This window comes from Eleutherodactylus coqui, chromosome 13 (assembly GCF_035609145.1).
Source record: "Eleutherodactylus coqui strain aEleCoq1 chromosome 13, aEleCoq1.hap1, whole genome shotgun sequence".
In the NCBI taxonomy this organism is placed as follows: Eukaryota; Metazoa; Chordata; class Amphibia; order Anura; family Eleutherodactylidae; genus Eleutherodactylus; species Eleutherodactylus coqui.
Genome location: NC_089849.1, coordinates 66,237,148 through 66,263,933, shown reverse-complemented (window position 1 = coordinate 66,263,933; position 26,786 = coordinate 66,237,148). Strand labels below are relative to the sequence as shown.

The window sequence follows — 26,786 nt, the reverse complement described above, 5'->3', positions numbered from 1 at the left end:
CCGCCTCCATTGACAGTAAACAGGCTGGCGTTTGTAGACGTACAACTGCCTGTTACAAAGGCTGATCGTCATTTGATCCTTGTGCTGCCTAACGTGAACGATGAAGGAATTAACGTTTGTTGTTCAGTCATTGGCAGTGCTTATATAGAACGACTATCCTTCAGTTTCACATCATTCAGTTGATCACTGGATCATAAGTGTTCCGTGTAGAAGGAATGCACCCCCTGTTACATAAGCAGTCGCTGTGTCGCCAATGTGCTCCTCTCCCCAACGGGTTGCTGACAGCAGGAAGTTTCAGGGTGGGTTCTCAGCTGACGGGAAAACTTGGCTGACTGACACCAAAGGAAAGCACTTTGGCTTCCTGCATGCAGGCTCCTTTTGAGACCGCTCTATATAAATTTCGCTCTTCTTCTGACAACCCTTCTAGTAAACACGGGACAGGAACCACTTAACCTCTTCAGCACCATCAGCAGATGATGTATATTTTCTCTAGACTATCTGTATTGTCATGTAGATGTAAGGTATCCTAGGGTTTTGGGAAGTGTTTCGGAGCGCGGTCATCATAACGCCAGCTGGTGTGGCGGTGGACATCTTCCTTTTGGGTCCTAGAATTGGTGGAATAATCTCCAGTTCTGCAAAGAGATAATAGAAAGCAGAAGCATGTACAATTTGAGTGGCAAGCGGCTTCATAGGCCATGTTCTAAAGAAGGAATAAACACTTGCACTGCTTCTATTCATACCCATAGAAATGGCTGTCAGAACAAATGGCCATCTAGTAAAGGCAACAGTGGACAAAGTCTATTATGTAGTTCTAGGTACCTTTCTAGAATGAAACGGTCGTATAGGAAATGGTATGATTGGAGCTGATAATCCCAGCAGAGCAACAGAACTGCTGCAACCTTCTTGGTGGTGTATGGGGCACACGCAGGACTCCATTGGTAAGGTATATAAGGAGAAGTTAGTTTTTGCCTTTTTCTTTTTTTTTTTTTTTTAACACTTTCCAATCCAGTTTGTATCCTGGTTTTCCTAGTGTCCCTACTCTTTTTCTGCCATTATACAACGGCGCTATCTGCTGGCTAAAGCAGTACTGCATGAGGTGACACGTTGGATAGGGCTCCGAACAGCTGAGAGGCTGGCAATATACAGTAAGAGAACCCCAACGGACGTCTTCCAACATTGGAGCTGTACAGCCTTAAATCATAATGTCTTCAGAGGTCAGACAGTGGATTAGAAAGGGTTAAAAGCTTTCTAGAAATAGGAAAAATGCACGTGTTCAGCTATTTCTATATCTCCTAGTGATTTCTGCTGTGTTCACATGTGGCGGATGTTCTGCAGTAAATTCACATACAACACATGGCTTTTGAAGTGGATTCCCCACCCCTCCCCAAATGTGAAGAGGGGAAAACTGGGGTGAAAATCCACAGCATACATGGACACGCTGCGGGATTTATGATCCACCTGCAAGTCAATTTACGCTGCTGATTTTTGCAGCAACATGTGAACACTTCTCAAATCCCATTCACTTTGCTACTACTGTAATATGCTGCAGATTTTCTGCAACCAGTTCCCCTGGGATGTGGGGAACATACCCTTAATGGAAGTTGATGGTATATTGCATTTTTGGAAACGGTTATGGATTTTAATGGCTGTTCCTAGTTCTTATCTTCTAGATTTAACTTTCTCAACCATTTTGAAAACGAATGTTTTTTTGTTCCCCCCCCCCCCCCCCCCCCCCACCACACTCGCCCCGATGGAAGTTATGGAAACGGCGTAAGGATGTTTTCTTGACACTCGGTGAGATGCTCAAGAGAGCCATGGGTTTTTCATCTGAGACCTAAAACCTTGAAATGGGAATACCCCCTTTAGGCCCCCTGTCCACGGCCAACGCTTTCCATAGCATTGCTATGCAAAGCGCCGGCCCCTGTCCTCAAGCAGAGACTCATTGCGATTTTTCGCTCGCGGCGAATTGCCCCGATTCTCCGTGGACAGCCTATCTATCAGATAGGGCTGATCGGGGGAGATGCGGCGGCTCCCCTGGCGAAGATCTTCCGCGGGATACCGCATTGCCCGTGGACAGGGGGCCTTAATTTGCAGTTTAAATAAGTACACACAATTCTGTGCTCAAAGATCATGGTACAGTTGCTCTCCCTCCCCTTTTCTTGGAAGCCTACTAAGAGGGGAAGAGGTGGATCCATCAGCAGAAAGGAACACTACATGCTACAGTCACAGTTCTGTGTTTAACCTCATACCAGTGCTAGATTCACATCTACACTGCTCGGTACTGCTGTTGAATGTCCTCCATGCTGCTGCATTTCTTAGCGTGTTCTGTAGAGTCATATAATGACCAGATTATACTGTTGTTCCTCATGTAGACACATTGCAGCTTATTCTGAAAACTCCTCACATAGTTCATGCTGTAATGTTTTTATCGTCCCTTGGAGACTATAATTTTGCTTATCTCAACACTTTATGCAGCTGGTTATGTGAAGAAGCCAACATATAAAATGTTAATACAGTATTCTGTTTTTAAACTAGTGGAGACTGGTGGAGACCTGTCACGTTAACTATGGTGTCTTATCTGCAGGCAGCATGTTGCAGAGCCGGATGAGCTGAGTAGATAGATATGTAGCTTTATGGAAAGAGAGTCAATGTATCTTGTAATTAATTTAAAGGAGATGTCCCGAGGCAGCAAGTGGGTCTATACACTTCTGCATGGCCATAATAATGCACTTTGTAATGTACATTGTGCATTAATTATGAGCCATACAGAAGTTATAAAAAGTTTTATACTTACCTGCTCCGTTGCTAGCGTCCTCGTCTCCATGGAGCCGACTAATTTTTGGCCTCCGATGGCCAAATTAGCCGCGCTTGCGCAGTCCGGGTCTTCAGCTTTCTTCTATGGAGCCGCTCGTGCCAGAGAGCGGCTCCGTGTAGCTCCGCCCCGTCACGTGCCGATTCCAGCCAATCAGGAGGCTGGAATCGGCAGTGGACCGCACAGAAGAGCTGCGGTCCACGAAGGTAGAAGATCCCGGCGGCCATCTTCAGCGGTAAGTATTGAAGTCACCGGACCGCCGGGATTCAGGTAAGCGCTGTGCGGGTGGTTTTTTTAACCCCTGCATCGGGGTTGTCTCGCGCCGAACGGGGGGGGGGGGGTTAAAAAAAAAAAAACCCGTTTCGGCGCGGGACATCTCCTTTAAGTCCCTGCTCTTTCTGTTAGGAGTCCAGTGGGCGGTCCTAGTCAGTGATTGACAGCCTTGCCAGTGTGTTTATGTAGTCGGCTGTCAATCGGTGATGAGGCCACCTACTGGTCTCCTAATCGTAGAGCAGGGACTTGGGTGTAAAAACTACAAGTTATACTGGTCTGATTCCACAAACTATCAACCTGCTCTGTAGCATGCGGACTGCAGATCAGACTACATGTACATCATGACCAGTTCCCTTCTCTACCCAACGTTTTAAACCTTTTGAGCCTTGCACAAAGATGATTTACTGTGTAATGTCCACATGCTACAGATTTCTTGTCAAAGATGACCCTAATGCTGGACACAGACTTGGCTGTAGGGGGTCATTCACACATGCACCAGAAGCTTCGTTCAGGGTCTCCGGTACCGATCAGATCTTAAATCCCAGCCGAAATAGCACAGTATGCTGCGCTTCATCATCCAGGACAATGCCGATAGGTAGGATGGAAGCCAGATGGACCCCGATAGTCAGTTGGGGCCATTTGGTTCCATCATAGGATGAATTTAGCTTTCTGGTTTTCTGTTCCTATAATGAATCGAAGCTAACCCTCCCATGAACGAGCTCTTTGTATATGTGGATATACAAGCTCATGCAGTTTACTATCACGCTCTAATTATTTTATTCCCGTTGTTACAATGCATTTTATGTCCTGTGGATCCGTCCTAATGCCTAAAATGAGCAGGTCCTTAACGTATGCTTTGCATAGGAGTTTCGTCAAGACCTTGCCCTGTGTATGCCATGCTTGCCTCTAAGTAGTGTTCCCAAATTGTCATGTCTATGAAGAGAAGACCCTTTAATCCACACCCAACTATCCCCCAGCCAGTTCCAACCACTGAACACCTTTTCCCTGAACTGATCCTTTTAGTCTCTACGTAACTAGCGTTGATTATGATGATTTTCTCAAGTGGATTATTAATTTGATTGCATCGGTGGCCTTTCTGTACCGTCTCTATGACTACAGATGCCTCGCGACCAACAGTGTCATCCTTTCAGGCCATTCGTACGATAGCGGATGTCTTCATAAACTACTAGGCTTCATTGTAAGTTTTTTAAATGGGTTGTCTGGTACGGTTTCTGTTAACCCTTTCCAATCCACTGTCTGACGTCTAAAGACATTATGATTTAAGGCTGTACGGCTCCGTTGTTGGAAGACATCCGTCGGGGTCCTCTTACTGTATATTGCCAGCCTCTCTGCTGTCGGAGCCTATCCAACATGTCACCTCATGCAGTACTGGCTTTAGCCAGCAGATAGCGCCGTTGTATAATGGCAGAAAAAGAGTAAGCCCCCTAGGAAAACCAGAATACAAATTGGATTGGAAAGGGTTAATAACCTAGCCTGACGATGGGTTATCAATACTAAGCAACACAAAGCCGGACAAAAACCCAAGGTTGGTCAGGAGAGTTAGGCCTCATGTCCACGGGCGGAACAGATTCCGCAGCGGAATCCGCCCCTGCCCACGACCGAGGACACTGCATTCCGGTTCAGGTCTTCTATTTTCTTTACTGTGGTTGTTGTGGGTTTTTTTTCTTGTTTTTTTTTTCTTAAACTCCCGCTTTGCTGCGGAATACTTGGCCCTTCTGCAATTCAATTGTATACGGGCCTTGGATCGGACGGCTACCATTGACCAAAGGGTTTGCAAAACAAATGTGCATGCTTTTAATTCATGTGCGACCACCTATGCTTCCCTATGGGCGGCTTGATTTGCAGATTTTCTATGTGGATTCCACAATTCAAATTGGGCCTTAATCTCCATTATTTTGAGCCCTATCACAGTCGGATAACAGGAAGAATAAAATATGGATAAATAATCCCGATTTGCTGCAAATGTCAGCACAATATAGTGCCAGTCAGCCTTAAAGGGGTTGTCCAGTTACTGGGGAACATTTCTGCGATAGCTCCAACTGCCTTAAAATAACTAGCTGAGCCATACTTACCCGTCCTCTGCTGCGGGGAAATAGCTATGTTGCCCCAACATTGTCCTGCTGGTTGCTGAGGAAGATCACTTCAGCGGAAGTCGCCGCTGCAGCCTCTGGTTGCAGCAGTCAGGTGATTTCCGCTGATGCTGTCTTCCACAACATTCCCCAGGAGGATGGCACGGCATCATGGGCAGATCCCCCGCAGCAGAGGACTGGTAAGCACTGCTTTGTTTGTACTTTTTAAGGCAGTTGGTGCTATGGCAGAAATGTTGTCCAGTAACTGGGCAACCCTTTTAATCTAATCAACTTTGTCATGTCTTAACGGCCTCTGCTTGCTAAGGAATCACAATTCGACAACCACAGTCCTTTCGGTCATCGGGCACCAACTCCCTAGCAACCAATCCATTTTGCATTGCTCAAGGCTGAATTGCTATTGAATTGTAGAGCAAATACAAAGCCGTAAAGTTGGGCAGGAAGCAGACAACCCCTTTATGTCTATCGCAGCCGCATTAACCAGACTTTCAAAAATGAGACGGTCTGCAGGAACTATTTTTAAGCCCAGTTCCTGTTCTGCAATGTAGGGCTGGATGATTTATACATTACTGATGCCCTGTATGGGGCCTAATGTTCTCTGCCTCCATGGGAGAGGAATCTTCCCAGCAGCAGTCGCTGACTTTTCCCTTCTGACAGGCCTATCGTACGGCTCCCATTCTTCTGTAACCCTGAGCGCTGTACAGCTGCGCTCTCCCTCTGTTATGACCCAATTCAGTCAAGGAGAATAAGTGGCTGTAGTGACGTATGGGGAGCATGGCCAAGTGAGCATTTTAGAAGTACAATAGAAGCTGCATGGATAATCGACTTCTTCAAAGAATAGCTTCTGGATGCACAGATAGCGGGCTTCTTCCCAGAAGAAACGGTACTCTTGCTACAAGCTTTATGTTGGGTCTGAATCGCGAATAAGACAGCAAGCTGTTGTGCAATGTTGGCTTATCGGAGGCGACACCACGGTCTGCTTCAGGGAGCTTTTATTTAATTTTTTATTTTATTTTTTTTAATTAGAAAGTAAACTTTTTGGAAACTACCCCCTCTATAGACTTTCGGTACTGTTCTACAGCAGTAAGGAAATTCTGGGGGGGGGGGGGGGGGGGGGGCTGGACTAATGGCCCCATACATTTTCGTCAAGGTCTTCAAGTCCGCAGATTTTGGTGGGACTGGCTGACTGTCAAATTTTTATATTTATTTATTTTTAATTTGTGTTATATGTTAATACTTATATGTATTAAGTGTTACTTATATAGAGGTGACAACATCTATGAGTGTTATGGCTTGTGGACTATACGCTTCCATCCCCCTCATTAGACAATATAAACTGGAGCACCAGAACCATGCCTATGTCAGCCAATTAGCCCAGACGATTGTTGGGCTATCACACAGGAATAATAATCGTTTAGTGGATTGGGTCTCTATAAACGATGAGAAGAAACGGGCAAGCAGTCTTAGATAACAAGATTAGAGATGAGCGAGCGTACTCGGAAAAGCACTACTCGCTCGAGTAATTTGCTTTATCCGAGTATCGCTGTGCTCGGGGCTAAAGATTCGGGTGCCGGCACGGAGCGGGGAGCTGCAGGGGAGAGCGGGGAGGAACGGAGGGGAGATCTTTCTCTCCCTCTCTCCCGCCCGCTCTCCCCTGCTCCCCGCTGCGACTCACTTGTCAGCCGCAGCGGCACCCGAATCTTCAGGGACGAGCACAGCAATACTCGGATAAAGCACATTACTCGAGCGAGTAGTGCTTTTCCGAGTACGCTCGCTCATCTCTAAACAAGATTTATTTTTAAAAACATGTATAGCACTTATTCTACAGCGCTTTTTTTTAGTAATCTATAGAGGGGGTAGTTTCCAAGAAGTTTACTTTCTAATTAAAAAAAAAAGTTAAAAAATTCAGCTAGCGAATCAAAAAGTACAGACTACAAAATAGAAGGAAATTACGTTTTCTACAGTGTGGTTAGAAAGCGACTACATTTATGTACCGTACTTCTATAAAGTTTTCCCTATATTTATGCTATATTGCTTTCTGGAGAATGGGCGACTGGCTAATAGCTCGGTTACTATTGTGCACGTGTTGCCGGAATTATGACCTTAATTTAAGCTAGTATATGTGATTGTTTTCAGCACTTCATTAGTTAAAACCCATCCCTCACCCCCGCTACCTCTTCTGCTCTTTGCAGGCCTATGAACGTCGATTCCCCACTTGTCATCTCATCCCCATGTTTGTTGGTAGCGATATCATGAATGAGTTCCTCAGTGAAGACGGAGCGGTGCACGTGGTGGAGAGGCGCTGCAAGCTGGATGTGGATGCCCCACGACTTCTTAAGAAGGTCAGCCTGAAATACGCTATACTGTTAGCATTGCCTAAAGTGAGCCGGCCATCAGGGATGACTGTACAGTCCGAAAACTAGCATTTGTTTTCAAGAAAGCTATGGTGTTACTTGAGTTGACTTGGTGAAATCCATGTGGGCTGAGCTGCGGCATCATGGTCCACTGCCTGTTATCCCAGCTGACCAATATGGAAGTCTGGCAAGTCTTTGGTTGCATTGCCACAAATCTGCAGCAGATTCCACCCTTTCAATTTCAAGGGGGGTATTCTGCTGCGGATACGTGGCAAAAAAAGGCGTCAAAATCCACACCGTGCTGGTCCGTTCGGGCAAACGAAAATCACGAGCTCCGTTTGCCCATGTAAAAAGGCCTTATGTCCTAAAGGTCTTCATAGTTGATACTGCAATAATGATGGGCCAGTATCTGCTGGACTCCTCAAAAGGTTGACTGCCCAGAATGCAATCTTTTCAACCAGTCTGTTGTGTGTTTTATTTTTTTAACGTATCCATTGTTTTGCTAATTGAAGAGTTTTTAACCCCTTAATGACACGGCCTATTTTGGCGTTGAGGACCAAGCGATTTTTTTTTTTTTGGTATTTTTCCATCTCCATTTTTCAAAAGCCATAACTTTTTTATTTTTCCGTGGACGCGGCCGTATAAGGGCTTGTTTTTTGCGTGGCGATCTGTAGTTTTTATCGGTGCCACTTTTGGGTACATAGACAATATCGTAAATTTTTTTAATTTTTTTTTAATGATAACGGAGAGAAAACGCATCCATTCTGACATAGATTTCTTTTTCTTTTTTTTACAGCGTTAATCATGCAGCATAAATGACACACTAAATTTTTTTCTGCGGGTCGGTACGGTAACAACGATACCAAAATTGTTATATTTTCTTTAGGTCTTTACACTTTTTTGCAATAAAACCCCCTTTTTTTTGGAAATCTTTTTTTTTTCTCTATAGCTGCATTCAAAGTCCTGTAACTTTTTAAAAATTAGCATTTTGCCTCTGTTTTTTAGCGTTTTTTTTTTACGCTTTTTGTACAAAATAAAAAGCATGTTCAACTTTTTGAACACGTCGTTACGGACGCGTCAATACCAAATATGTGGGGTTTTAATTTTTTTTCCCTTTTTTTTATGCTAATATTAGAAAAAGCATTAAAAAAAGGGGGTTTTTTACTTTTTTTTTTTTTACATTTTTCTTTTTTTTTACACTATTTGAGTCCCTCTGAGGGACTTGCAGCACTGTGCCTATGATCGCTGTCATAAGGCATGGCAGAGCTACTGCTCTGCCATGCCTTATCGCTTGTACAGCGATTATAGGCACAGGCAATACAGGACGCCAGTGTCTGGCGTCCTGTTGCCATGGTGACAGGCCGGGCTCTCGCGATGACATCGCGAGAGCCGGCCGGAGACACAGAGGGAGCGCGATCCCTCTGTGAACTCTTTCCCTGCTGCGATCTACTTAGATCGCGGCAGGGAAGGGGTTAACAGCGGGGGGGGGGGGGGGGCGCATCTCTGATGTCCTCCCGCTGTTGCAGCGGGACGCCGGCTGTGACTGACAGCCGGCTCCCGCTGCGGGATAGCGTGGGATCATATGTGATCTCGCGCTATCCCCAGGACGTACCGGTACGTCCTGTTGTGGAAAGTACTAGGCTCCCAGGACGTACCGGTACGTCCTGGAGCGGGAAGGGGTTAAAGTTTCCCTGGAGTCTATTAAAGCCGTTTCTTCCTTCCTATCTTCTAGATTGCAGGCGTAGACTATGTATACTTTATCCAGAAAAACTCCTTGAACAGACGAGACCGCACTCTGCATATTGAAGCTTATAACGAGAGCTTTTCTAGCCGTATTGTAATCCATGAGTATTGCTGTTACACTGTAAGTGCGCGCAGCTTCTGGCTTTTAACCCATTCCCACTAATGCCTTTTTAAAAAAAATTTCTTTCCTGCTTTTTTTTTTTTTTTTTTTCATGAGCTACAGAATTTTTATTTTTCCATCTACATATAGTTTTTGTTCAGCAAGTTGTGCGTTCTTCTCTTTGTTTTAACATTATCAGTTTAATGTACTGAAAAACGTAACCCTTTTAAGGGATGTTAAAGGGAATGTATCACTAATGGGTTTTTTTTTTTTTTTTACTAGTTTAAAACCAGATAGTGAAACTTTTTCCGATCTGTTTTTGTTTTCTGATTGAATTTTTTTTTTTAATTCTGTTTTCTGTACCTGACTGTAGAGGCGGCCATCTTCCTTGAGCTGAATTTAACAGCTTATAGAGAGATTCTCTACAGCAGCTTCGTAGGCCATTCATATAATGGACAGCAGCTGACCCATGGGACAGTCTTATAGGCATGTTCTGGAACCTGTGAAGCTGTCACTTTGCAGGGAGGGGGAGGAGGTGACCTGTCACAGCTTTTCACCTATTTTGTATTGTGGATTCTGTGTTATCTACATATACCTGTTACATTTTCATTATAATTCTGCCTGTGATGATAAAGAGATGACCGCTGAGTAGTTTTCTCTACAGAACAGGAACTGTCAAACTATTATTCGGCCTAGTGGTCAGTGTGACCAAAGCTGAACCTTTATTTAAAAAATAAAAAAGAGTGCAACCAGAAATTAGAAAAAAATATCACCTAAATTTCTCATTACTAATTAAAAAAAAATAAAATAAAATAAAATAAATATATATATATATATATATATATATATATATATATATATATATATATATATATATATATATATATATATATATATATATATATATATATATATATAAAAATTTTCATTTTGGTCTACTATGGTTTTGCATTGTTTGTGAATCTTGACAACCCTTTTGGGTCTGATGAGAGATCTGACTTTCATGGTATGGTCATGTTGTCCAGACATGTGATCTGATTAATCTTATTACGTCTTTACTTTATATGAGTAGTAAAAGTACTTCTATAGTACTTGAAGCAAACTAATGTAGGCCAACCATTCTTCACCCACGACCTCCAGGTACACCCTGACAATGATGACTGGACCTGCTTTGAGCAGTCTGCTAGCCTTGACATCAAATCGTTCTTTGGTTTTGAGAGCACCGTAGAGAAGATTGCCATGAAACAGTACACCAGCAATATCAAAAAGGCAAGTGACCATCAATCTTCGTAGTGACTGTGTTAACATGTAATTGGTACATGTAAAGTTGACCACTAATTTTATTTTTTTTTTTGTTCTTTTCCATCTTCAGGGTAAAGAAATCATAGAGTATTACTTGAAGCAGATGGACGATGAAGGCATTACACATCTGCCTCGATGGACTCCTGCCCCCAAACAGCTGCAAGAGTGTCCAACATCTACCTCAACTCATTCTGTGTCCCCTGCACAAAATATACCTACCATAACTACTAGCGATGGGCATGGGAGCAGAGATGGTCCTCCCACATCCTCCAGCCCTCCGGAAGCACTGAGCAGTACTCCAGATGGTGCGTTTTGTACGCTCGAATGTTCAGTCAAGAACTAAAAAGGCCGCCTCGCTCCCTTTTACTGCCGCTTGTAAATAAAGTCCGATATGAAGAAATTCCCATAGAATGAACCTTTTTTAAACTGCATACACAACAAAAAAGTATAGTCTGTGCTTGGGAAGTAGCCACTTGCCTTCTGCTGCACACTGAACAAAAAGTACTAACTTTTTCTTTCATTGCTCCAGTGCATCTAACATGGGGAAAAACTTTACAATTCATCTTGATCAAAAATATTTCACTTTTTTTGTACATTTTCCTATGAAACTTTTGTCGACAAGACTACAAACAGTCTGAGGACTCTGATCCTACAGTCATAGGGCCATCCATCTGTCTCCTACTTTATTAAAAACCGACCGCATGGAAGCTGGTGAGACATAGATGACAGCTGGAAGGGGAGTATGATTGCAGGATCAGACTACAGAATCGTGGGTTGTAGTCTGTTACCATGGAGATTCATAGGTTTTTTTCAGAGGACTTGGAAGGCCCCAAAAATAGAATATTTTTAATCAAGTAAAATTGCAAAGTAACCTTTGTTTCTTCTTACACCCATTTTGATCATGTGATGCAGAGTACTAAGGCAGCAGAAATGCAGTCCTAAGCTCTCGCTCACGACCTGAAGGTTGCAAGTTCAATCCCCACTGGTTCAGGTAGCCGGCTCAAGGTCAACTCAGCCTTCCGTTCTTCTGAGGTTTGTAAAATAAGTACCCAGCTTGGTGGGGGGGATTTTGGAAAGGTGCCGCCAGCCAGGCATTTTACCTGCACTGGCCACTCTAGGGAAAATGGAGTAATTACATGGCAGGCATTCAGGTAAACGTCTGTCCTTGTAATATAGGGGCAGCTCTAGTACAGCTCTAGAACATGAGCCGTTCATACATGGCATACACCATACAAGGTGGAGGGTAACGAGCTTATGGACAGGGGGAAACTTCATGAAACAAAGAATTTTGTAGCACTCGTGTACTTGGTCACTGTACCACGTTTTAAGCGTCGGGCATGGCTTGCTGTAGGATGACCTATAACAGTGACCAGTCTCTTCTTGGTCATTATATCGGACATTTTAAGAATGTACATCAAGTCTGTTGCTATCTTCCGGTTTAGATAAGTTGGACGCAGACTACATCAAGCGTTATCTGGGAGACCTCACGCCGTTACAGGAGAGCTGCCTCATTCGTCTGCGACAGTGGCTGCAAGAAACCCATAAAGGCAAAGTATGTGCTTGCTTTTCACGTCTGAGATTATTCTAATATGGAGCGGTGTCTTGCCATCCTGAAGATGTTATAATGCGCTCTATAAATATTGGTTAATCTGTATACTGTTTTCATGTAGATTCCTAAAGATGAACACATCCTGAGGTTCCTGCGTGCCCGCGACTTCAATATTGATAAATCCAGAGAAATCTTGTGCCAATCCCTCACCTGGCGAAAGCAGCATCAAGTAGACTACTTATTAAGCACGTGGAACCCTCCACAAGTGCTACATGACTATTATGCTGGAGGCTGGCACCACCATGACATGGGTGGGTACTTTGCTGGGAGCTTTCATGCGTATATGAAATAAGGTGTATGAACATTTCACATTAAACATTTTCACTAAGCAAATATTGAAAAGCAGGTTAAATGGCTGAAATAAGAAAAACATGGCTGCTTTCTTCTAGGACTGTCACAGCCCCCTCTATCAGAACACCCTTTTAGCTGCATTAGGGGGCTACTAAACCATACCATCACACATATGATATACAGAAATACTTCTGTATTGCAGTTTATCATGCCACTCAGTGCAATGCTGAAAAGTATCTGCTGACAAGAGGGCCCCAACTCTGTCTAATCACTTGAGCAGAAGTGGGGGCTCCCTAACATTCCAACCTCTTAGATGTAGCTGTTGACCCCGGAATCAAAGGGGTTAAACATCAGAGATTGGCATTCTCTGATCTAAGCCTTTGCAATAGGGTGCCAGCTAAATGTCACAGCTGACACTTACCCGTGACATACATGCATGGCAGTTCGTGGAAACGTCTGTCTGTCTGTCTGTCTCTATCTGTTATTTTAAATGATCTCTCGATTTGAAACGCTCATAACTAACGTTTAAGGACACTTGGGGACGTCAAAAACTTTCACTCTGCAAAGCTATCGAACAGCAAGACTGTTGTCACTCATAGCAACCAATCACAGAGCAGCATTCATTTCTCAAGCTGCTGGCGTACAATAAAGGCTGGGCTGTGATTGGTTAATATAGGCAACAAGGACTGTTAGGCCTCATGTCCACGGGGAAAATCAGATCCGCTGCAGATTCTCCATGGAGAATCTGCAGCGGGTCCCTCCTGCCCCGCGGACATGAGCGCTGAAAAGGAGACTAAATAAGAATTAACTCACCTCCCATCCGCTCCGTTTCTTCTCTTCGCGGCGGCGTCATCTTCTCTCGTCGCGGCCGGATCTTCATTCTTCGGCTCGGCGGATGTGCATGATGACGTCGGTGACGTGCCCCGCGCATGCGCCGGGCCGAAGCAAAATGATCCGGCCGCGACTGAGAGAAGATGGCGCGGCGCCGAAGAGAAGAACCGGAGCGTGTAAGTAAAATATGATTTTTGTGTCCCGCGGATCCGGACGGCTTCCATAGGCTTCAATAGAAGCCCGCGGGAGACCCGCACGAAAATGGAGCATGGTCCAGATTTTTCCATGCTCCATTTTATTTTTAAAATCACTTTTATTGACCATCCGCGGGTATTTATCTACCCGCGGGTGGTCAATGCATCCCTATGGGATGCGGATCTGCGGGCAGGAGAAGAGTTAAAATCCGCTGCGGATTTTAATTCTTATTTTGCCCGTGGACATGAGCCCTTAGATAGCTTTGCCAAGCGAGGTCCAAAAAGTTTTTTATTTTGCTGTAGTCATAGCTAGGGATTGTGGGAAAAAATAGTTGCCAGGAAGACAGAGCGTTTTCTGTCCTTGACTTTCATGTCTTCCAGTCTTTGTATAGAACGTCTTTTTTTTTTTTTTTTTAAAACAAATTTTGGTTAAAAAAAAAATTCCACGCAGTGGGCACACAGTTTGTAAGCGGTGCTCCAATTTTAAGGAGAAAAGTTTCATCTGTAAGCAAAAAGCATCTAGCTATCCATCAGTAAGCGTGGAAAGCGAGAGAGTGAAGGTAAAAAGGGCTCTTTTTACTTTTTTTTTTTTTTTTTTGTCAGCTAACCTTTTTTATGTGGGAATCTGTGGGCCAAGACCTAGCCTTAACAATTCCACCTGTAAGAATGGGGTAAGACACTTTGTGACACACTGTCTAACCTATTTCTTCATATGTGTCTTATTCCTTACAGATGGTCGTCCATTATACGTTTTAAGGCTTGGACAGATGGACACAAAGGGTTTGGTCAGAGCCCTTGGTGAAGAGTCCCTACTTAGACATGTAAGCTGATAGTCAAAGTACTAACGATCACTTGTCCGTCAGTGAGTTACATGCTCCACCCCTGATCACAGGACTGTGACTTCATCCCAGCCATGATTTCACCTCAGCGAGCAGCTGAATTACTGGAGCTCTGAGCTCCGCCCCTGATCACATGACTGTGACGTCCTCACAGGTCCTTCAATATTTTGACCAACTCCAACTGTCATCACAGGTCCTTCAATGAGTTACATGTGGTGATGACATTTACTGTGTTATAAGTAACACACGTGTCCTATAAATAATACTAATAAGTAGTCTGTATAATAATCACTTGTGGGCAACACTTCTTGATCATACTTTGAGGAAGTGCTCTATATTCCTTTATCACCCACATTGCTCCCTGTCATTGGGTCATAGAAGCAACGTTTGTTGGAATTGTGTATATTTAGCAAGCTGCAGAGTTATGGGCATGCTAGGAGTTAAAGTTTTGCAACACGAGGAGGCGCACCATTTGTAGAGCATTTAGGCCTCTTTCACACGGGTTACAAAATCGCATGATTTTGTAGCGAGGCAACATTGCTACAAAATACATCTATGTGAAGCTCGTGGTTTCCAGTGGGTTCTTTCAGGCTACAAAACCTCTCTCAAGTGTGAAAACCCATTGGAAAGCATGGGCTTCACATACATGCGTTATGTAGCACTGTCGCATTACTACAAAATCGTGCGGGTTTTTTTTAGTTTTGTTTTCTTCCCTTTTTTGGTAGCTCGTGTCAAACCGGCCTTAAGGCTGGAGAAAGGTGCTCTGTTCATCAGCAAGTGCTGCATACATACATGCTGAATGGCATTAGTTTTTGACATTTTAATCTGACAGATTTATTTAACTTTGATTGTGTTAAAGGGGTTGGCCATTACAAATAGATATAGATATATAGAGCCTCGTGTGGCGCAGAGTGTTAAGGTAGTAGAATGCAGTCCTAGGCTCTTGCTCACAACCTGAAGGTTGCAGGTTCAATCCCCGCATGGTTCACTCAGCCTTCCATCCTTCCGAGGTGTGTGTGTGTGTGTGTGTGTGTGTGTGTGTGTGTGTGTGTGTACATACACACACCTCAGAAGGCTGAGTCAACCTTGAGCCAGCTACCTGAACCACGCAGGGTTTGAACTTGCAACCTTCAGGTCGTGAGCGAGAGCTTAGGACTGCATTCTACTGCTTTAACACTCTGCGATATTTAATATCCAGCCAGATCGGGATACTGGGAAATTGCCGCAGTGTATCAAAGTGGGAGCCGATGATGAACTGTGGCAGCAGTCAGAGGAGTAGCTGAGGGGTTATGGCTTCAGAAAAAAGAAAACTGCTGCTGTTCTTCAAAAACCCATATATGAGTAGGTTGTAAATGTCCCCGGTACAGACCGTCCTGACCTTGCCATATATAATGTTGCCAACTCTTTTAACACACATTCTTTTCCATGAGGTTTCCATTGACTTTTAATGGCCACGATAGTGAATTCCAGAATGCTGAGCTCTTCTGTCTGCAATATAAGTCAGTAGGATTAATAAAGACCTGTTCATTGGGGATTCTGTGGGTGCCGGTTTGACCAGCACTTTTACTTAATGCTTGAACCAGCTATTAGCTTAATTGGTTTTACTTTGTTTGAAATCAGGTACTCTCCATTAATGAGGAAGGACTGAGGCGATGCGAGGAGAACACCAATATATTTGGGAGACCCATCAGGTTAGTGCATATTTTTTACACCCATGTAAAATCGATTAATAGATACCAATAGCTCAGTTTTATACTTCACAATACCCGGGTGACATACAGATCTGAACTGCGTTTGTCTAAGAGGCCGTATAACTTGCACCCTTGTAAGATTTGGGCGTAGTTCACATCTGTGTTAGATTTTCTGCTCGCTTTCCTTATAGTAGCTGAGCTGCAAAAGTAGCAGAAGTTGTGAATCTCTTCGACTATAATTGGCCCGTTGGGTTTCCGCCAAGACTCGGCGTGGGGCAGCATACTGTGCTATTTTTGTGCCAAAGCCGATGTCTTTAGGCTGGATTCACACGAACGTATATTGGCTCGGTTTTCACGCCAAGCTGATATACGTCGTCCTCATCTGCAGGGGGGGGGGGGGAGGATGGAAGAGCCAGGAGCAGGAACTGAGCTACCCCCTCTGCAGATGAGGAAGACGTATATCGGCTGGGCGTGAAATACGTTCGTGTGAATCCAGCCTTACACTGTCTTTTGGTTTTTGCCTGAAATGTGCAGATAAATAACCTTTTTGCCCCAGAAATCAACTAATCCGTAGGGAAACCTTGTAATTGGCGGTGTGCAGCGATTTAAAATCATCCTCTGTCTACATCATAGGGGATGCCTATCTGATCAGTGGCATCTGGTTGCTGAGACTCTCACCAGCCTTGACAACAGGGATCCCATGTCCCCTTGTGTGAATCGAGCCATGTCTGAGCATGCACACTGCCAATCGTGTGGATGGGGAAGAACTTCTTAAATCTTGGCACAAACCCTTTAACTGCAAGACAATGTAGAAATAACTTAAGCCAGGCTTTTTTCTCATCTATAGTCTTTATTATATCGTATAGTGCAGTAAATGACCACTAGGTGGCCATATTGTGCACCTATGATATTGCTATGCTACAGGGTTCTTCCCATAAATGACAGGACTGCAAGCTGGATGCTTTTAACTCTGAAGCATAAAGTTTTTAGGAAACAAATTGTTTGGTTTTTGTTTGGGGCCCAATTAAAAAAAAAAATGATATAAAAATGGCCGTATTCTGATCAGTCGTACATTAGACTGAAATCATTTATGTGCTGTGAGAAGCTTGCTAAGAAGTTACATAACTTCATTTTTGCTGTAGCTCCTGGACATGTTTGGTGGACTTGGAGGGGCTGAATATGAGGCATTTATGGAGGCCAGGCGTCAAAGCCCTCCTGCGGATCATTGAAGTTGTAGAAGCCAATTATCCCGAGACACTGGGACGACTGTTGATCCTGCGGGCCCCTAGAGTGTTTCCAGTCCTGTGGACATTGGTAACTTGACTTGCAGTACTCAGTATAGTATCATTTTCTTCATTCTTTTTCTTTAATATATGGTCGTTCTTGTCATTCTCAGGTTAGCCCCTTCATCGATGAGAATACTAGAAAAAAATTCCTTATTTATGCTGGCAATGATTATCAAGGCCCTGGAGGATTAATTGATTATATTGACAAAGAAGTCATTCCTGATTTCCTTGGTGGAGAATGTTTGGTGAGTAGCATAGGGACCTTACACAGTTGGGAGCCTTTTACACGGAACGATTACAAAACTTTTTTGTCTTCTCATCGTAACCAAAAATACATTTTTCTAGACCAACTCGTAATGTTGAGTATAGCTCTTTTCCATCCGTTGAATATATTGGTGAAACCGCTCGCTTTGCTTGTTACTCGCTGCTCTAAGGTTTTTGGGAATACAGTTGGGGTGGGAAAAAAAAAAGTGTTTTCAAAGACATACGGCATCCCATTTTCTGAAATGCATAGAGCAACCTTTGAACACCAGCTTCATAAGCACAAGACTTATGGCTGCCCAGAATGTTTTTTCAAGCCCACCTAAAAGCTGTCATGCTTCTTTCCTTAACCCTTTCCAATCAAATTTGTATCCTGGTTTTCCTAGGGGGCTTACTCTTTTTCTGCCGTTATACAACGGCGCTATCTGCTGGCTAAAGCCAGTACTGCATGAGGTGACACATTGGATAGGCTCCAACAGCAGAGAGGCTGGCAACATACAGTAAGAGAATCCCGACGGACGTCTTCCAACATCAGAGATGTACAGCCTTAAATCATAATGTCTTCGGAGTTCAGACAGTGGATTGGAAAGGGTTAATGTTAAGAGCATTGTCGCATTTTATAGCTTCAAAAAACCTCCCGAATTTGGGGTCTGACAAAAATTCTTTCTTTCACTGTTGCTGCTTGGATCTTTGGCAATGTCTCTAACAAGTACTCAAATCCTCCTGAATTAACATTCCCCGTTGCTTTCACAAAGTTCTTCATTAAGCCAAGCTTAATGTGCAGAGGTGGCAAGAAACTATTTGAGGGTCAACCAAAGGAGTATTCAGTACTAATCCTGAAACAGACGTGCTACAAAACAACTGAAAATGGGTTTGAAATCGGCACACAAAAAATCTATCCTCATGAAACCGACTCGGATGACAATAGTTTGGCCAATGTTATCATTCAGATTCTTGCTCAATCACGGGAATCTGAATGACCATCCTTCAGTGTAAATGCTGCCGGCGACTGAACCGACAAATGATGATTTCTTCCCTTATCATTCATAGTTCAGTTTCTGGAGGAATGATAAAAAAAATCTAACGATGATTGGCTTGTATAAGCGGGCCGTCCGTGTATGAGCGATGGCCTGTTTAATGTGAATGGAGGCAGGCAGCCCAAAGTGACTTCATTCACTGAGCAATTATTGCTCCTTTGTGAAAGTACAAGAGCAACTATCACTGGTGCGACCGACATTCTTACCGTGTAAAAGGACCCTTAGGCTGGTTTCACATGGGCGACAAAATTGTGTGGGTTTTTTTGTTTTCTCGCAATGCGACAGCGCTACAAATCGCATGTATGTGAAGCCCAGTGCTTTCCAATGGGTTCCTTCACATTAGCGATGTTTTGTAACCTGCGACACTGCAAGAGAAAAAAATTGCAGGTTGCTAAATATTGCCAGGTTTTGTAGCCCATGTTTGCCTACGGAGCCTTTCTTTCTGCTGCATCACGCGATGTTCTTGCGATGCAACTTTTACAGAAGTAAGTCCTGTGGTTAAAACTCTAAAATAAGCCCTAACAGCTGCTGTCAGGTCCGCCGCACTTCTCGCAGGTCCTCGGCACTTGTTTGAAGTCTTCTGTCAGCTCTTCCTGGACTGGAGGTTCAAAAGCCCCACCTCTAGGAAGTGCTGCTTATGATTGGCTGTGGCATGGCCCTCGAGCCAATCAGAGGCACTGCTTGCTGGAGGCAGGGGTTTTCAAACGCCTCACCAGGAATTGTTGCCTGAAGACAAGTGCCGGGGACCTGCATAGAAGGCGTTTGGCAGTTGTTAGGTGATGCCTTTGTGTTTTATTATGCAGCTAGGGCTTATTTTTGGGGTAATGCTTATTTCAAGCCCCCCTAAAAATCCTGGCAAGAGTGCTACAAAGTCGTGCGGCTTTGTAGCAACGCAATATCGCTGTCGCCCATGTGAAACGGGCCTTCTAGTTGGGTGTACTGCCTCTACCTAGTCACTCTAACTATTCCTGATACATGTCAACCCCCAACTTGCAGTGTGAAGTATCAGAAGGTGGGCTGGTTCCCAAAGCCCTGTACAGGACTCCAGAAGAACTTGAAAGCGAAGACATCCGATTGTGGACGGAGACCATTTACCAGTCAGCCAGTGTGTTTAAGGGTGCGCCACATGAGGTAGGTCACTTATCGTCACACTGTTCCTCCGCTTTCCCATTCTAATCTGGGCTGTCCTTGCGGATCTATAAAATGAGGCCATTTCTTTGTCGTCTTCTATATAGATAGTAATCCAGATAGTAGACGCCTCTTCTGTCATCACCTGGGACTTTGATGTGTGTAAAGGAGACATTATTTTTAACATTTACCACTCGAAGAGGTCCCCTCAGGTGCCCAAGCGAGATGCCCTCGGAGCTCATGGCATCACGTCCCCTGTGTGTAACAATGTGCAGTTGATTGATAAAGCCTGGCAGCTGGGCCGAGATTACAGCATGGTAGAGTCTCCACTGACCTGCAAGGAAGGAGAGAGCGTACAGGTAACTGCAGGGTTACTTTACTTGGTCTTGGTCTTGGATCGGCTCGTTCTTACACCTATAAACGTTTCCTTCTCTCAGGGTTCTCATGTGACCCGCTGGCCGGGTTTCTACATCCTGCAATGGAAGTTTCATAGCATGCCAGCCTGTGCCACCAGCAGCCTCCCACGTGTGGATGATGTTCTTGCCTCCTTACAAGTGTCCTCACACAAGTGCAAAGTCATGTACTACACAGAGATCATTGGCTCTGAGGATTTCAGGTATAACCCAGTAGCTGGGCGGCTTATATGGTAAATGGTGCTTATCAGCATAATGTTGTATGACCCATTTATGGGATTGCTTATAAAGCATTGATCTGACCGCCGTCCATCTCCCAAATCTTGTGCATTTTTTTTTTTTTATCTCCCCAATGATGTGAATGGGGAAACTACAGAAACTACCCATCAAAGGGGGTAAGCGGGGGGTTGCAGAGGGGAGTGGGGGGCGGGAGAGAGAGAGCTCCCCACCTGTTCCCCACTGCTCCGCCCCCGGCGCCCCCGAATCTCTTCATCCGAGTAGCCAGGTACCCGAAAATAGCGATGCTCGATTGCGAAATCGCCCTTAACGAGTACGTTCGCTCATCTCTAATCGTGACTATGCACTTGACCCCAGAGAGCAATAGTAAAATCAAGTGAACACGTTTTCTATGGATCCATTTCAGTGTGACTCCACATTTAGAATGTAAATATTGAGTGAACTGAGCAACTTGGATCGATGCTTGTTCATCGGTGCTAGAGTAGCCTAGGGCAGTCTTTCAAAAACCGCCAACCTTGTAGGGTTTCCTGGTGCAGAGATATTGAGATTATACAGAGAATGATCAGGGAAACCTGTAGCCAGAATATGTAATATTTTTTACATAATGGATCAGAGGAGGATGTCGAATGTGTACTGCCAGTTTATCAGAACCAGTCATAGAAATTGGAGCCAAATGAAACCCTGGAGCTTCAATGAACACATTCAAAAGGCACAATTGCTTTTTTCTAAGCAACAGAGAATTACATTTTCTTGACAGACTGTGTTTTTGCAGGTGGTTTGCCATTACCTTCCCCAGTCATCTTTTACACCCCAGCAAGCTGGGTATTCCTTTTACCAAACCTTGGGAGGATGGAAGGCTGCTTGAGCCGGCTACCTGAACCAAGCGGATATTGAACCCGCAACCTTCAGGTTATGAGACGGAGCTTAGGAATGTATTTCTGCTGCCCCTACATGCTCCACCACATGAGGCCCATATCTTTTGCATTAAAGTGTAAGATATATGAAGTTTTATTTTACGGTATAATGTCTCATCTATACTTTTTTTTCCCTGTTCTTTTCTTTCCCAGGGGCTCAATGACCAGCCTGGAATCGAGCCATAGTGGTTTCTCACAACTCAGTGCTGCCACCACCTCCTCTAGCCAATCTCACTCCAGTTCCATGGTGTCCAGGTAGCTGGCTCTTCAACTCTTATCTGCACCAGTAATCCTGATAAAGCAGATCCACCACCTTCCTTTCACTGACAGACTCTACCCTCTCCCATACATGACGCAGTTGATCATTCACCATAACTCCTTTTATTCACCTATGGGCTTGAAGGTGCTGCCCCATGCTTCACACTCTGAGGGCCTTCTCCATTTGTTGGATAGTACATCCCTTTGATAAATCTAACACTTGGACAGCCTGTTTTTGAGCCATTTACTAACTTGTTTCTACAACTGCAGTGTATCAGGTGTAACATTACATCGTAAAAGTATTTTGTACCCCTACGATAGTCCAAAATCTAAAAGGTCTAGACAATAGCTAGACTTCGTAGATTTTTGTAGCCCTTCTATTATGGGTCATCTCCCTCCTCTGTAGCATTTAGTTTATTGTATATGTGGTACCTTTTTATAACTGGTTACAGTCTTTGGTGAGGAAGACCTAATAACCTTTCTTTATGTTCTCTTTTCATGTGCATCCCATTTTCACCGCTCCACAGCCCGTCCTGTGTTTCCATCCATGGTCATTTGGGCTCTTGCATCTCCATTTTTAAACGTTAATTTCCACCTCCATTTTATCCCCCAGTATTAAGAACCTGTATAACTTTTTTTTTTCATTTTTGTTTTCTTTGTTTCCCCTTTCCCTTACCTATTTTGTTTTCTCCCCTTCCTTCAATTTTGGTTGTTACAGAGAGCCCCTCCCTATGTCTGACTCCGTGCTCCCCTCTCTCACTCATCCCCAAGACCTGAAGTCCAATCCGGATGGGCTCCTGCGCCTCTCCCCTTCATTCTGGGGACAGCACTTTTCCACTCTCTACACCCTCAGACCCCCAGTCTTCCTGCGTTGGCCCCCCTCTTGGCGTCTCCCATTCATCCGGGAGGCTGTGGGAACTGCTGCCATCGAGACAGAGAGCTCCGACTCTACTACCTGAGGGCATAAATGACATTTTTAGAGATTTTGTAGAAAGTTGGCTTTCTGACTTTCAACTCCGTACTGAATTAATGCAAGGCAAAAACAGTCTTGGAAATATTTTGTACTGCACTCTTGTGGAGAAGTTGGCATGTACTGCTCACACAACTGCTTCACCATATCCTCTGATATGTAATACAGAGATGTGATATTCTTACGCAATAGGCACACAATATCATTTCCACTGGCTGGAAAGTTTGGAGCAGTAAATGAAATTCTTCACAAGATTTTAGCCTCGCTGACTTATAAGAGAACGGTTCCTTAGGCGGCTGTTGCAAAGAACTTGATATTTGTCATATGGTATGGTGGGTTTCTTAGACTAGTCACTGTTGGTTCTTACATAGTCACTTCCACAGCTCTTAGGGTTCGGCTTATTCCACTAGCGGTGAGATGTTAATGTTTTTTCTCCAAGTATTTCCAGCTAGAGAAGACTGTGAACTTTGCCGCTCCCTTGAAGAATAGAGAATGTCGTAGGTAGCCATTTTTCAGGCCTTGCATGAACTAATAGATGATCATAGCGCTCGTCTTTTGGCTTATTGCATGGGTTGTGATGATAACCTCCTTGGGTATAGAAATCTGGTCCAGCTGATTTATACATGGACCACTAGGATGACACCATATGCTTGCAAAGCAAGATCCTAATGATTGAAACAATATTTACCTTACATTCCCACAATGCTTCACAACGTGACTATTTTCGGTTTTTGACTCTTTAATCCGTAGTCAAGTCATGGTCACTTTGAGTAACAAATTTTGCATTCAGTCTTGATAGAACTGAAAAAATGGCCACCACCACCTGAGAATGAATTGCGTGGCAGGTAGTGTCTTCTAAGTAGAAATGTAACCAAATCTCAGGATCTCCAGTTCTCCCATTTGGCCAATGTTTGAATGTTAAAGTCCCTGGCCCCTTACTGAAGTGACAGTTCTTTCATAGCCCATGAGGATTGCCTACAATTCGAGCAGCAGCTTTGTGTGCCCAGAGCCCCCAAGAAAAGTGTACACTGTGGAAAGTTTCCTCCAGGCCCAAGTGCACCATTTCGGGAGCACTACCATTTCTTTAAGAGCATCTGACAGTTCTCCCAACTTTTTTCTTCTTCAGTCAATTCTTGTATTCCCCATAAAATAAATCTGGGGCAACTTTTTGTAGAATTCTCCTGGTGATGTATGAATAAATTGAGAACTAGGCAGTTACCGGACATTATACAATCAGTGCTGACTGTGTAGGGACATGTCCTGTTGACAAAAGGACTGGTAACTCCCAGTTGTGAATTTAGATATACGTTTCCAGGATGGATCAACAGAAGAATGGCGCAGGACAGAATTCTAAGAAAGGGCGCTTTAAAAACAAAATGGAATAGAAGCATTGACTCAACCAGTCTCCCTCTGTGTCTTTTTTGCCACAATTTTTATGACAAAAGATGCAGCAACCGTAGGTCAATAATACGTTATTAAACACTGTAACACAGCATGCTATGAGGTGGTATTATTATTTTAATCTTTGGCGTTTTCCCATAGACTTCGGTATAGGGAAGTAAGACGCATGCCTTTACGGAAAAGAGAAACCTATAGGAGCTTGTAAAAATGCATGAAATTCATAGCATTCGTTACAAGCCTCAAACCCTTCAACCACCCGGGAGATCAAAAGTCTGATGGATGGTTTAAAATATATTTTAAAGGGTGCTTTCGCATGTGGTGGGAAAATCCAGCACGGGCAAATCGGCCACAAACGTCACACGTCTTGCATGCAGTTTTTGATGCAAACACCACATCAAAAATTACATATAAGACGTGTTGGATACATTCTCCACCACGTCTGAAAGCATCCTAAGTGTACGTTCACGTGTAGCGGAGAATGCACACCAAAGTCTGCACCATTGCTGTGGATTTTGATGTGAATCCACAGCAGAATTCAACCTTTTGGTTAAAAGGGGGAAATTGCTGTGGATCTGCATTTAAAAACTGCGTGAAAATCCACAGCAATTATGCAGCTTTTGGTGCGCATGGTTCTGATACAGAATCTGGTGCGGATTTTTTGCAGTTCCGCTACATGGGAACGAGTACCCCAAGGCAGGAATCAGCATTTTAACTTGGTCTTTAACTGACAGTCTAGAAAGTTTCAAATGTAAGTAGTCTTAAAAAGTGTTACCCAAAGAGGAAAAAGATATATATGTATGATTTCTATTAGTGTTCTGCCCCCTTACCAAAGAGAGAGACTCTCCACATGTCCCGATCTAGTTAGTAAGGCGATATTTAGAACGCTGCCATTAGAAGAGTTTCCTGATCAGAGCCCCCTCCTCATCTTTAGATGTTAGTTTTTTTAAACCGCTACTATTCTACTGGAATTAGGATGACTGTAATTGACACTCCGGCCTCGAAAAAATGGTGTACGTTTGCACTCTTGATAGTTTTTATGTAAGTTGGGCATCAATCTTTTAGAGGATTGATCCTATAGAGGCTTTTCTAGGGACTGGTCTTGTCTTGCAATTGTTATTGTATGCGCGTGTGGTATATCGGATGGGTTAAGATTAATGCACAGAAGTTCCATGTTTTGTACCATGAGTGATCAGAGCCCCCTGTTATGAGTGTAATTCTGAATGAAAACCCTTCACCTGCCTTTCTTTTCTCCCTTTTGCATTGTGAGGCTATCCCTAATATCCTGGAAATAAGGGCTTATTTCCCAGCTGACAGGGCTGTGCCTTGTTCACTGGATATTGTGTAGAACCCCTTCCCTTTGCACCTTTTTATTAATTCCACCGGTTGTTAAAGGGGTTTTCCGGGACTAAGATGTTAACGACCTTTCTTCAGGATTGATCATCAATATCAGATCAATGGGGGTCTACTGCTCAGAACCTACACCAATTGGTTGTCTGAAATGTCCACGGCACTCAAGTGATCACCGCGGCCACTTCCTTGCATACGGAGCAAAGCACTGCACATTCCAAGGCTGCGGGGGCCTGGTACAGCTGCTCAGTCCTATTTACTTGAATGGGACTGATGTACTCGTAGACCATGTGACCGATGAACGTTGGGTCACAGGCCTGAAAAAGAGGCCATGAGGGTTGTGGCTTCTTCAGTCACCTGATCGGTGGAAGTCCCAAGCTGTGGACCCCCACTGATCGAATAGTGGTGATCTGTCTTGAGGATAGATATTCAATATCTAAATCCCATAAACCCCTTTAAGATTTTGAAGACCTTTTATATAGTTTAGCAGTGGAGCCTAGCACTTTTAAGGCATCTGTGGCCTTGGAAAGCAAAGGGCATCTGATCATCTCAGGTTAGACAAGCCCTATCAAATGTTGTGATTTTTAAGATTTGTGTTCTTTTTGCTATTTGGCTTTTTTTTTCTTTTTTTTTTCTTGTCTTATGCATATCACTTGTAAGATTTATTTTCTCTAAGAAGGGTGTGACTGTGTGTGTGTGACCATAGCTCATTGTAAGGACACGACATGACCTCAAGCTCTGTTCTAACTATTAATTTAACATACAGGTAGCTTTTCAAAGGCATTTTTTAATTGTTAACTATAATAAACATTGAAGCTGTATAATAATTGGCTGTTGTGTTTTCTTTTATCTATAACACATTTCAAGTGGTCACCTTACAATGTAAAGAGCTAGAAAAATATGGATTCCGACTTATACTTTACTTTTGAGAGTCTCGCAGCATTGCCTCCAGCAATTTTACTTTCAGTGTGTAATTTCAAGTCTCTAATCAAGAAAAAAATTACCTACACGGTTTGTTGGCTTCATTCAATTATTTTTCACAAAAGTGAGACTAGGGAGACACTTGAATTACTGCAGTCATTTACTTTCTGGCTCATGTCAACTGCAGAAGCAGATATAGTTAAAATAAAAAAATTACAGAGATGGCAAATTACAAGCTGTCTGTGTGTCTGAAGATTGAACTTGCTACCGTAATAGTCCTGTGATCACAGCAGCATCAGCACTGATTGAAGCAGGCAGTTTTTGACTTCACTAAGATATTGTAAATGAGGATCTAAGCTAAAACCTTAACCCAATAACACTAAGACCTCATGTCCACGGGCTTAAAATCCGCAGCGTTTCTCCCGCACGCGGATCCGCACCCCATAGGGATGTATTGGACACTCAC

At 43.7% G+C, this 26,786-nt stretch overlaps 1 protein-coding gene across 1 annotated transcript in view; it reads left to right on the top strand.

Annotated features, from left to right (window-relative positions):
* SEC14L1 (SEC14 like lipid binding 1) overlaps positions 1 to 26,226 on the top strand; it is a 44,971-nt gene extending 18,745 nt beyond the window's left edge. The window contains exons 4-18 of the mRNA XM_066587250.1: positions 7,386 to 7,535; positions 9,280 to 9,411; positions 10,531 to 10,659; positions 10,763 to 10,997; positions 12,135 to 12,244; positions 12,363 to 12,552; positions 14,350 to 14,438; positions 16,077 to 16,147; positions 17,290 to 17,461; positions 17,544 to 17,678; positions 19,728 to 19,862; positions 19,967 to 20,218; positions 20,297 to 20,475; positions 21,577 to 21,678; positions 22,400 to 26,226. Of these exons, the coding sequence (XP_066443347.1) occupies positions 7,386 to 7,535; positions 9,280 to 9,411; positions 10,531 to 10,659; positions 10,763 to 10,997; positions 12,135 to 12,244; positions 12,363 to 12,552; positions 14,350 to 14,438; positions 16,077 to 16,147; positions 17,290 to 17,461; positions 17,544 to 17,678; positions 19,728 to 19,862; positions 19,967 to 20,218; positions 20,297 to 20,475; positions 21,577 to 21,678; positions 22,400 to 22,640 (2,322 nt within the window). The 3' untranslated portion in view covers positions 22,641 to 26,226. The remainder of the gene's footprint in view (positions 1 to 7,385; positions 7,536 to 9,279; positions 9,412 to 10,530; positions 10,660 to 10,762; positions 10,998 to 12,134; positions 12,245 to 12,362; positions 12,553 to 14,349; positions 14,439 to 16,076; positions 16,148 to 17,289; positions 17,462 to 17,543; positions 17,679 to 19,727; positions 19,863 to 19,966; positions 20,219 to 20,296; positions 20,476 to 21,576; positions 21,679 to 22,399) is intronic.
* The last annotated feature ends 560 nt before the right edge of the window (positions 26,227 to 26,786 follow it).